Source organism: Oncorhynchus mykiss, chromosome 9 (assembly GCF_013265735.2).
Source record: "Oncorhynchus mykiss isolate Arlee chromosome 9, USDA_OmykA_1.1, whole genome shotgun sequence".
Taxonomy (NCBI): domain Eukaryota; kingdom Metazoa; phylum Chordata; class Actinopteri; order Salmoniformes; family Salmonidae; genus Oncorhynchus; species Oncorhynchus mykiss.
The window spans coordinates 59,530,210-59,542,971 of NC_048573.1; the positions used below are offsets into that span (position 1 = coordinate 59,530,210).

A 12,762-nucleotide genomic window follows, 5' to 3' on the forward strand; every position below is an offset into this window, starting at 1 on the left:
CGGATGGGGCCACAGTGTCTCCTGACCCCTCCTGTCTCAGCCTCCAGTATTTATGCTGCAGTAGTTTATGTGTCGGGGGGCTAGGCACAGTTTGTTATATCTGGAGTACTTCTCCTGTCTTATCCGGTGTCCTGTGTGAATTTAAGTATGCTCTCTCTAATTCTCTCATTCTCTCTTTCTTTCTCTCTCTCGGAGGACCTGAGCCCTAGGACCACGCCTCAGGACTACCTGGCATGATGACTCCTTGCTGTCCCCAGTCCACCTGGCCGTGCTGCTGCTCCAGTTTCAACTGTTCTGCCTGTGGCTATGGAATCCTGACCTGTTCACCGGACGTGCTACCTGTCCCAGACCTATTATTTGACCATGCTGGTCATTTATGAACATTTGAAAATCTTGGCCATGTTCTGTTATAATCTCCACCCGGCACAGCCAGTAGAGGACTCATAGCCTGGTTCCTCTCTAGGTTTCTTCCTAGGTTTTGGCCTTTCTAGGGAGTGTTTCCTAGCCAACATGCTTCAGCACCTGCATTGCTTGCTGTTTGGGGTTTTAGGCTGGGTTTCTGTACAGCACTTTGAGATATCAGCTGATGTACGTAGGGCTATATAAATACATTTGATTTGATTTGAATTACAATTCGTATAATGTGTTAGGAATTTGCAAAATGTATGATATGTTACAAATGACTAACTTTAGCTGAGCTAGGGGTACGGGTTAGGGGTTAGGGTTAGGAGTTAGGTTAAGGGGGGGGGGGGGGGGGTGCATCATCAATATTAGCTGGCCTCAATTGCCCAAAAGAAGACATAAAAAGAACCCTGCTTATCTTCATGATAAAAACAAGGGACATATTTCCAGCATTTACACAACCATTGTGTACACACTTCATAGTTGGGTAATTAATATTATATTGTCATTGCTAGTGATAGACAGGGCTGAGATGTAGTCTATAATTTTACTGTGGTTAACTGCTGGGTTATCATCACCTCGCACAGTCACAGTCACAGTCATAGACGTTGATAACGTACCATAGGAACAAACCTAATCAGATGGCTCAAAGCAGCAGTAAGGACACTGCACCATTTGATGTGTGGCTGAATAATGGAGCTGGAAAGAGAGAGTGATAGAGAGAGAGAGCGGGAGAGAGAGCGGGAGAGAGAGAGGGAGAGAGAGAGTGTTCAGAGATGAAGGAGTAGTACAGCATCACTGAGAGACCAAGTAGTCCTTTCACTACTGTCTCTGTGGATATCAGCTGGACTTGGTGAGTTATGAAGCTTAGACCATTCCTAACCATGGTCGCTAAACTGCCTATTTTCAATTATTGTAATTGTTATATAGTAGCTCTTTCATTCATTTCAAATTTCTTTGTCATCTCACATGATGATTGACTGATATGTGTATCTTATTGTGAAACAAAATAATTGGTTCACTATAACTTTTTATATATTCTGGGCAATCTTGGAATCATTTGTATCTTAATTCTGTTCCACCTCAAGGCAAATTAAAGCAGAAGAAATGTGCCAACTCAAGTAAAACACCATGGAGAATACTAATGACACCTCTCAAGATGTCATCAATTTCACACAGAATGAAGTTCTGATTAATATGCCACAGAACTCCATGGAAGTACAAGTTATAACAATTGTTCTCGCACTTCTAATATGCGGAGTTGGGATAGCAGGGAATATAATGGTGGTGTTGGTTGTGCTGCGCACCAAACACATGATGACCCCTACTAACTGTTATCTTGTCAGTCTGGCTGTTGCGGACCTTGTGGTCCTTCTAGCGGCAGGTTTACCTAATATTTCAGAAGTAGTCGACTCTTGGATATACGGCTACGCTGGGTGCCTTTGCATCACATACCTGCAATACCTGGGTATCAATGTATCATCCTGCTCCATCACAGCCTTCACCATTGAGCGCTACATTGCTATCTGCCACTCCATCAAGGCGCAATTTATTTGCACTGTGTCTCGGGCGAAGAGGATCATTTCTTTTGTGTGGATTTTCACCTCGCTTTACTGCATGATGTGGTTGTTTTTAGTGGACACGAACGAAACTGTCTATGCCGATGGGGTGTTGGTCAGCTGTGGCTACCGTGTCTCAAGAAACCTCTACATGCCAATTTACTTTCTAGACTTATCTTTGTTTTATGTCCTCCCTCTGATTGTGGCTGTTGTGCTGTACGGTCTCATCGCAAGGATTTTATTAATGAGCCCCTTGCCAACCAATCTCAACGGCAATAGTGAAGGTTCTATACACCAGGGACGCTCCAGCAGCACAGTCAAGGTGTTGGGCAAAACAAACAAGGGTGCAGTGACGTCAAGAAAACAGGTAAGCTCGTCAGATCAGGAGGATAGTAATAAATGCTTCATAAAGGCTTCTAAATTGACAACAGTGTACAAAATGTGTTCACAGTAATAATTTAGGCTACAGCATTTGACAGTTTATCAATGTAGTATGGGATTACAATAATCCCAACTGGACACATCATGTGGCGTACTACTTGGATTGTAATTCAAGAGAGGGAGGATAGATCACAGCAGGCTGATAGTAATGGTTTCAAAGTCCATGGAATTCTGTTATTATCACCTCTGTTTACCATCATTAGATTGTTGTACACTACACCAGAAAAACACTGTTTTGTTTTTGCAATTTGATTTGCGGGCATAAAGTGCCTTTCATCAGTCAATTTTTTAAATAATAATAATTATAATTTAAAAAACGACCAGCAACATTTGAGTCAATTATCACACCGTGCATTTTTCATTTTGTTTGCCCTGTGCCCCATAATTTAGGTTACTAAGATGCTTGCAGTGGTGGTGATTATTTTCTCCCTGCTCTGGATGCCATACCGGACGCTGGTGGTGGTAAACTCTTTCATGGACCCCCCCTACCTAAACACATGGTTCCTGCTCTTCTGCCGCTTATGCATCTACACCAACAGTGCCATCAACCCTATCATTTACAACCTGATGTCTCAGAAGTTCCGTGCCTCCTTCAAAAAGCTTTGCAAGGGCAAAGGACTAGACCCAGAGAAGGTTACCAAGTACAATGTGCCAGTGTATTACAGTGTCATGAAGGACTCTTCCCGTGAGAGCCCTGAGCAGACAGAGCAGGAGGATGTCAGCAGCTATGGGGAAACTGGTGGTAAGAGGATCAACTTCACAGATAAGTGTGGGAACACCGGCACTATGTTCAGCGTTGCCTGATAGACGGACAAAATAGAAATAAGTTATTTGTGTAAAGTGTGGTTTTATAAAGTGAATGTGATGTAATTATTTTTGCCATGTGTCAAAAGTCAGTAGGCTGCTAGTGCTTTTTCTTTTTACATATACTTTTTTGTAGTTTACTTGTATTTACTGTTGGAATATATTGTGCAATCTTATAGCACAGCCCAAACCTCAGAATCTCTAATTAAAAACCCATTACCTGCTTGTTAAAAGACATTAAGTCACCCAAACAATCTTAAAGATTGGCTGTAGAACTCCTTGATTGTTCCTTGGAGACTATCCTGGGTTTAATCTTTGCATTTATCAGAAACACTTCAATACTACATTGTTTCAACTCATTCTTACTCAGTAACTGCTTCCACTATTTAAAAATGTGTTGGCCCAAACTTAGCTCCAACTTGAGAAAACGTAGGCAAAAATTCTGTCAACTAGAAATTATTGTTAGGTCATCTTACCTAAAAAAAAATGCTGTGGAACTAGTTGTGACAAACAAACAGAGCTTTTAACGTACAATGTTTTAAACTTACATATTTTACATTGTGATATACATGATCACATTGTGCATGTTCATTTATGCTGTAATTTATATTCAACATGGGATTTGAACTCATAACATCTTGCTTCACAGCATTCTTATCTTCCTACTATGTAGTCACAACCATGTCTGTGTCAATGACGGATTTCACCTCTATTGCTACACTTTGCAATTCAAAGTAAATCTCAATTCTGTGTACTTTTAAGTACACTCAAGGAAAACTATTGTATTTATCATAGTGATTAAGGAGTAGCAATAAAACAGAGTAATATCCCTCACCAGCATAAGACAACTATACAGAAAAAAACTAAAATTGCTGAAATAAGACAATCAAACCAACGATGAGAGAATAGTCAGATAAACGGATCATTTGCACAGACTTGGTGGTATAAGAGGAAGATCGGAATGCCATGAACCAAGAGTTTGCTTGTGAGTTCAAATCCCAGGTGAGGACATGTTGAATAAGAATTACTGTATCAATGAACATGCACAATGACATCATGTATGTCAAAGTGTATCAAATATGTAAGTTGAAAACATTGTATGTTAAATGCACTGTGTGGTGTGTGTGTGTGTGTGTGTAACTAGTTCCACAGTCATTTTTAGGTAAGGCGATACGGTCCGGTACGGCGTCTCCGCTAAATAAATAGTGGGGGCACACCTTAATGGTCAAATATGTGCCTATCACAATAATTAAAACAAAATGTCAAGAAAACTGTAAGCTATTACACCATTATTTTTCATTACCACATGTCAGAGGCATGAAAAATGAGCGAATGGACTTGAAAACTGGTGGTATAGCAGCCTGCACTCGAAAATGTGATGTGAATAATGAGCGAATGGACTTGAAAACTGGTGGTATAGCATCCTGCACTCGAAAATGTGATGTGAATAATAAGTGAATGGACTTGATAACTGGTGGTTTAGAAGAAGCATGCACTCCAAATTGCGTTGAGTAGAGTGGCCGAAACTGAGACCTGCGCAGACAGCAGTGGCACATCAATTCTGGCCTAATGACAATCGCCATCACATTTTTTGGTGTTTGGTCTCTTTCTATTCACCACTGTTTGGAGGCTGGAAATATGTTGCGAGTGGATGAACGTGCACTGGTAGCCTAGTAAAGGAGCCGTTTACAGTGACTGTTTGAGAATCAGAGGAAAACATTATGACTGGTTGTATTGATGCCTTTAATAAAATGTAATACATTTTAAAAATTAAAATGATACATCTTTATTTCTAGGCCCACACAGAGCCTATTGAATTAATAGGGATTCTATAGTGTCATCAGAAAGTACAAATACCCCCTGATTTATTCCACATGTTGTTGTGTTACATGCAGACTGAATTAAAAATGTATTACATTTTTGATTTTGTTTCTCTCACCCATATACACAAATACCCCATAATTACAAAGTGAAAACATGTTTTTAGAGATTGTTGCACATTCCTTGAAAATGAAATACAGAAATATCTCATTTCCATAAGCATTCACACCCCTGAGTGTGATAAGTACATGATAAGTACTTTATTTGTAAATAAAGTGCATTCAAAATGAAATATGAGACCCTACAGTTAAAATTAACTACAGTATACAAGTAATACAATGTTAGAATCACCTTATGCAGTGAGTACAGCTGTGAGTCTTTCTGGGTACGTCTAAGAGCTTTGCACACCTGGATTGGACAATATTTGCACATTATTCTTAAAATAATTCTTCGAGCTCTGTCAAGGTGGTTGTTGATCATTGCTAGACAGCCATTTACAAGTCTTCCAATAGATTTTCAATCCGATTTAAGTCAAAACTGTAACTAGGCCACTCAGGAACAATTAATGTCATCTTGGTAAGCAACTCCATTTTATATTTGGCCTTGTGTTTTAGGTTATTGTCCTGCTGAAAGGTGAATTTGTCTACTAGTGTCTGTTGGAAAGCAGACTGAACCAGGTTTTCCTCTAGGATTTTACCTGTGCTTACTGTAGCTCTACTCCATTTATTTTTATCCTAATAAACTCCCTAGTCCTTGTCGATGACAAGCATGCCCATAACATGATGCAGCCACGCTGAAAATGCTTGAAAATATGATGAGTAGTACTCAGTGATGTGCTGTGTTGGATTTTCCCAAAACATAATGCTCTGTATTCAGGACAAAAAAGTTAATTTCTTTGCCACATTTTTTGCATTATTACTTTAGTGCCTTGTTGCAAACAGGATGCATGTTTGGGAATATTTGTTTCTGTACAGTCTTCCTTCTTTTCACTCTGCCATTTAGGTTAGTATTGTGGAGTAACTACAATGTTGTTGATCCATCCTCAGTTTTTGCCTATCACAGCCATTAAACTGTTTTAAAGTCCCCATTGGCCTCATGGTGAAATCCCTGAGCGTTTTGCTTCATCCCTGGAAACTGAGTTAGGAAGGACGCCTGTATCTATGTAGTGACAGTGTGTTTTGATACACCATCCAAAGTGTAATTAATAACTTCACGATGCTCATTACCCATCTACCAAGGTAGGTGCCCATCTTTGCGAAGCATTGGAAAACCTCCCTAATCTTTATGATTGAATTTGTACTTGAAATCCACTGCTTGACTGAGGGACATTGCAGATAATTGTATGTGTGGCGTACAGAGAGGAGGTAGTCATAAAACAAGCATGTTAAACACTACTATTTAACACGGAGTTAGTCCATGCAATTTATTATGTGACATGTTAAGCAAATGTTTTACTCCTGAACTTATTTAGGCTTGCCATAACAAAGGGGTTGAATACGTATTGACTCAAGACATTTCAGCTTTTCATTTTTCATTCATTTGTAAACATTTCTAAAAACATAATTCCACTTTGACATTATTGGGTATTGTGTGTAGGCCAGTGAATATTTCTGAAGGCACTGTATATGTAATTCTATGATTAGGCTCATCCATTTATTTGATGCGTGCACACATAGGAGGTCCCGTACCAGGAAGAAATTAAATCTACTTACACCCCTACAAGTTGAGCAAACAAATCAGTATTAGAATGACAGAATTGTTGCCTACGTTTTCTCAAGTTGGAGCTACGTTTGGGCCAACTACTTTTTTTTGTTCAGGTAACACTTGGAATAGTTGAGTAAGTTGAGTAACCCCCACAAAATGAAACCAGTTACTTAATAACAATTGATTGAAGCAACTAGATTTTTTTTACAGCGTAAGAACAGCAGGTGGATGGACTGGTTAGTCAAACAATAACAATAATTGATCAATTAAGAACTAGGGAGAAACACTAGAGACTGCGGTCTCTGTGTTATGGACTGCTATTATAGAGTAATTTCTGAAAAGAATAGACTTGAATGTCAGGTTGAATGTCACATGACTTATATTGTCACAAAACAATGTAAATTGTGGGTCCGTTTATTGGCTTGTTGGACACTTGACACCACTGAAACTATTGTGCTCATCACACTGTACAGTATCTGTTTAGGTCTGTATATGTTGAAGCATGTAAATCTGTGTAAAATGTGAAAGTGTTTATGATGCAATGTATTGTAAATATACTCCATATAACCTTTTAGCATTTTCAAATACAGCATTTTCTCACACTGTCTGTAACAATGTTTATGACAATGTCATAACAATCATAGCTCTTTGGGGACTTGATTTTTGTGATTAATTATAGTAATTAACTGAATTAAAGGTGACCAACCAACATGATTTTGTCCAATATTTATTGTAGAAAAACAACAACAAGTTAGTGATGGCTGGGTATGGTGTTAGAAAATAATACATTAATCAGAGAAACATTCCCTTTTAGTTTGCATCGTGATGCCCAACCTTCCCTTCACCAGAGTCTGTTAGTTTGACAGTAATGCTGTGCTTGGTAAATAGTGGAGCTGTCAGATCGCATATTTATACCGTCAGCTCTGCTGCGCTCCCAACAGTGCTCCAGATGCTTGCCAGCCAATGAGGTGACAGGTCCAACTACAAGCACACCGTCTTCTCACACGGCGTCAGTGATGATCATAGTGATTCATAAACAATGGAGGTGTATCCACACTACAACAAACATACATTTACATTGTGTTCTGCTGAATCTAATGAATATTTATTGTTACAGTACGTCCACTCTATCCTGTTTTCTAAAAATAAAATACAAAACTGCCTTTAGATATTTTTTCATAGGATTCTGGATTAGGGGCTGAAGAGATTTCTTCCAATCTCCCATCTAATATCTTCCTTCTTCTTTCTCATCAAGCTTTACATTTAGAGCCAGAGAGCGTTAATTTCTACTGTTCATTATTTCTTTTAATCCCCCTGGTGCTATGAGCTGCTTTCTTAGAAACCAAGATGCCTACCTCAAGGTTTTAAATAAAATACAATTTTATTGGTCACATACACATGGTTAGCAGATGTTATTGCGAGTATAGCAACATGCTTGTGCTTCTAGTTCCGACAGTGCAGCAGTATCTAACAAGTAATATCTAACAATTGCACAACAAAGACCTAATACTCACAAATCTAAGTAAAGGAATGGAATAAGAATATCTAAATATAAATATATGGATGAGCAATGTCAGAGCGGCATAGGCTAAGATGCAATAGATAGTATAGAATACAGTACTTTTATTTACAAAGCCATTTTGGGTTTACTACCTTTTTATTTGGCCATTTTTATTGTTCAGAAATGTGGTGGATACTCTCTTCGTTCCCTGGACTTTATTCTGCTAACTGTTCCAAATGTCCCAACTGAATTTGGTAAAAGGGCTTTTATGAAATCTGCGTCATCGTCTTGGAACGCCTTACAAAATACTTTTAAACTGGAAGAACTTGTATCGATTGGTATTTTTAAATAACTGATGAATGATCTTGAGACTGATTCCCTGACCTGTCAATGTTTTTAATTAGCTGTTCTTGATTTTGTTATAGTCTTGTGAATTCTATGGTTTTACTAGATTACTTGTAGTTTTTCATGTTGTTTGTCTGTAATTTTTGTAATAACTTGGTGCTGCCTATCTTGGCCAGGACGCTCTTGAAAAAGAGATTTTAAATCTCAATGAGCCCTTCCTGGCTTAAAAAAAACTAACAAAAAAACAGATATACAGTTGATTGTCGGAAGTTTATACATACACCTTAGACAAATACAAATTATTCACAATTCCTCACATTTAATACTTGTAAAGATTCCCTGTCTTCGGTCAGTTAGGATCACCACTTTATTTTAAGAATGTGAAATGTCAGAATAATAGTAGAGAGAATGATTTATTTCAGCTTTTATTTATTTCGTCAAACATTTCAGGGAGCCTTCCACAAGCTTCCCACAATAAGTTGGGTGAATTTTGGCCCATTCCTCCTGACAAAGCTGGTGTAACTGAGTCAGGTTTGTAGGCCTCCTTGCTCGCACAATATTTTTCAGTTCTGCCCACAAATTTTCTATACCATTGAGGTTAGGGCTTTGTGATGGCCACTCCAATACCTTGACTTTGTTGTCCTTAAGCCATTTTGCCACGACTTTGGAAGTATGCATGGGGTCATTGTCCATTTGGAAGACCCATTTGCGAACAAGCTTTAACTTCCTGACTGATGTCTTGAGATGTTGCTTCAATATATCCACAATTTTCCCACCTCATGATGCTATCTATTTTGTGAAGTGCACCAGTCTCTCCTGCAGCAAAGCACCCCCACAACATGATGCTGCCACCCCCATGCTTCACAGTTGGGATGGTGTTCTTCGGCTTGCAAGCATCCTCCTCTTTCCTTCAAACATAACTATGATCATTATGGCCAAACAGTTACATGTTTGTTTCATCAGACCAGAGGACATTTCTCCAAAAAGTACGATCTTTGTCCCCATGTGCAGTTGCAAACCGTAGTCTGGCTTTTTTAATGGCGGATTTGGAGCAGTGGCTTCTTCCTTGCTGAGCGGCCTTTCAGGTTATGTAAATATCGGACTCGTTTTACTGTGGATATAGATACTTTTGTACCTGTTTCCTCCAGCATCTTCACAAGGTCCTTTGCTGTTGTTCTGGGATTGATTTGCACTTTTCACACCAAAATACGTTAATCTCAAGGAGACAGAACGCGTCTCCTTCCTGAGCGGTTTGACGGCTGTGTGATTCCATGGTGTTTATACTTGCAAACTATTATTTGTACAGATGAATGTGGTACCTTCAGGCCTTTGGAAATTGCTCCCAAGGATGAACCAAACTTGTGGAGGTCTACAATATTTTTCTGAGGTCGTGGCTGATTTCTTTTGATTTTCCCATGATGTCAAACAAAGAGGCACTGATGTTGAAGGTAGGCCTTGAAATACATCCACATGTACACCTCCAATTGACTCAAATGATGTCAATTAGCCTATCAGAAGCTTCTAAAGCCATGACATCATTTTCTGCAATTTTCCAAGCTGTTTAAAGGCACAGTCAACTCAGCGTATTCTTCTCAACTTCTGACCCACTGGAATTGTGATACAGTGAATTATAAGTGAAATAATCTGTCTGTAAACAATTGTTGGAAAAATTACTTGTGTCATGCACAAAGTGGATGTCCTAAGCGACTTGCCAAAACTATAGTTTGTTAACAAGAAATTTGTGGAGTGGTTGAAATACGAGTTTTAATGACTCCAACCTAAGTGTATGTTAATTTCCGACTTCAACTGTATAAATAAGCTTTACAGTTGAAGTCGGAAGTTTACAACAAAGTCAAGGTATTGGAGATGCCATCACAAAGCCCTGACCTCATAGAAAATTTGTGGGCAGAACTGAAAAAGCGTGTGTGAGCAAGTAGGCCTACAAACCTGACTCAGTTACACCAGCTCAGTCAGAAGGAATGAGCCAAAATTCACCCAACTTATTGTGGGAAGCTTGTGGAAGGCTACCCGAAATTATTGACCCACGTTAAACAATTTGAAGGCAATGCTACCAAATACTAATTGAGTGTATGTAAACTTCTGACCCACTGGGAATGTGATGAAAGAAATAAAAGCTGAAATAAATCATTCTCTCTACTATTATTCTGACATTTCACATTCTTAAAATAAAGTGGTGATCCTAACTGACCTAAGACAGGGAATTTTTACTACGATTAAATGTGAGAAATTGTGAAAAACTGAGTTGAAATGTATATGGCTAAGGTGTATGTAAACTTAAACTGTAAATACCAAATGTCATGGCCCCATGTCCATCGGTAAAATTCTTATAGACGTGGTGTAATATGGTTTGAACATCTGAACGTTTGAACATCATGAAGAACACTCTGGCCTTAATGGCCATGTACTCTTATTATCTCCACCCGTCACAGCCAGAAGATGACTGGCCACCCCTCAGAGCCTGGTTCCTCTCTAGGTTTCTTCCTAGGTTCCTGCCTTTCTTGGGAGTTTTTCCTAGCCACTGTGCTTCTACAGCTGCATTGCTTGCTGTTTGGGATTTTAGGCTGGGTTTCTGTATAGCACTTTGTGAATGGCTTTCAAAAAAGATGGAGAAAAATCTACTGACGGACCTTATTGATCCTTGAGGCAAATATGATCTGCATGAGGATATTCACCTACATACCAAGCTTCAAGTATCTAGGTCAAAAGGAGCGATGTATATTAGGGTTTAAGTGAGACTGCTTGTAACAGCGCCCTCTATAGACCAATTGGTGCCATTCTTTTTTACCAAGTTACTCATGGCTTATAGTTCCTCTATGCAAAAAAAATAAAATTAAATACAAATATCAATCTATACTTAAGTTATTTGACCAAGGAAAAGTAAATAATAGGATTTCACAGAATAACAATAGTTTTCACAGTTTTGCTGATTACGCCTAATTAAAGAGAGTATCTAATCACATTGAATGTATTTACATCTCTGTTCAGTCTGTCTGAGGTGCATATGAATAAGGGATAGTCCAAATATTTAAAATGGTCTCATCTCCCAACTAAATTGAACATTTAATTAATTATTGGTATAGGCTATTTGTGTCTTTCAGATGACTGGCAAAAAAAGAGGCACAAATGTCATTGGCTTAGAGACAACTGAAGCGTATATCAAATCAAATCAAATTGTATTAGTCACATGCGCCGAAATCAACAGGTGTAGACCTTACAGTGAAATGCTTACTTACGAGCCCCTAACCAACAGTGCAGTTTAAAAAAATGCAGATAAGAATAAAAGAAAAGAGTAACAAATGACTAAAGAGGAGCAGTAAAAAATAACATTATATACAGAGGGGGCGGGACAGAGTCAATATGTGGGGGCACCAGTTAGTTGAGGTACTATGCACATGTAGGTTGAGTTAATTAAAGTGACTATGCATAGATGACAACAGAGAGTGGCAGTGGAGTGGAGAGGGGGGTGGGGCAATGCAAATAGTCTGGGTAGCCATTTGACTCGATGTTCAGGAGTCTTATGGCTTGGGGGTAGAAGCTGTTTAGAAGCCTCTTGGACGTAGACTTTGTGCTCAGGTACCGTTTGCCGTGTGGTAGCAGAGAGAATAGTCTATGACTAGGGTGGCTGGAGTCTTTGACAATTTGAAGGGCCTTCCTCTGACACTGCCTGGTATAGATGTCCTGGATGCCAGGAAGCTTGGCCCCAGTGATGTACTGGGCCGCACGCACTACCCTCTGTAGTGCCTTGCGGTTGGAAGGCCGAGCAGTTGCCATACCAGGCAGTGATGCAACCATGCTCTCGATGGTGCAGCTATAGAACCTTTTGAGGATCTGAGGACCCATGCCAAATCTTTTCAGTCTCCTGAGGAGGACTAAGTTTTGTCGTGCCCGCTTCACGACAGTCATGCTGTGCTTGGACCATGTTAGTTTGTTGGTGATGTGGACACCAAGGAACTTGAAGCTCTCAACCTGCTCCACTGCAGCCCCGTCGATGAGAATGAGGGCGTGTTCGGTCCTCTTTTTTCTGTTGTCCACAATCATCTCCTTTGACTTGATCCCGTTGAGGAAGAGGTTGTTGTCCTGGCACTACATGGCCAGGTCGCTGACCTCCTCCCTATAGGCTGTCTCGTTGTTGTCGGTGATCAGGCCTACCCCTGTTGTGTCATT

The 12,762-nt window shown here is 39.5% G+C and overlaps 1 protein-coding gene across 2 annotated transcripts; it reads left to right on the forward strand.

Annotated features, from left to right (window-relative positions):
* Nucleotides 1–1,146: 1,146 nt before the first annotated feature.
* LOC110532537 (thyrotropin-releasing hormone receptor-like) lies at nt 1,147–5,623 on the forward strand. 2 transcript variants are annotated; one of them, XM_036988543.1, is made up of 3 exons: nt 1,147–1,255; nt 1,491–2,328; nt 2,793–3,206. In XM_036988543.1, exons 2-3 carry the CDS (start codon nt 1,534–1,536, stop codon nt 3,204–3,206), a joined length of 1,209 nt encoding a protein of 402 aa, XP_036844438.1. In that variant the 5' UTR covers nt 1,147–1,255; nt 1,491–1,533. The 2 variants fall into 2 exon arrangements, with proteins under 2 accessions (XP_036844438.1, XP_021472197.2); XM_021616522.2 differs by lacking the exon at nt 1,147–1,255 and having other exon boundaries at nt 1,534–2,328; nt 2,793–5,623.
* Nucleotides 5,624–12,762: the final 7,139 nt, after the last annotated feature.

Coding starts and splice junctions, on each gene's coding strand:
- LOC110532537 (XM_036988543.1), top strand. CDS start 1,534: ATGGAGAATACTAATGACACCTCTCAAGATGTCATCAATTTCACACAG. Junction 2,329..2,792: donor CAGTGACGTCAAGAAAACAG/GTAAGCTCGTCA, acceptor CCCATAATTTAG/GTTACTAAGATGCTTGCAGT.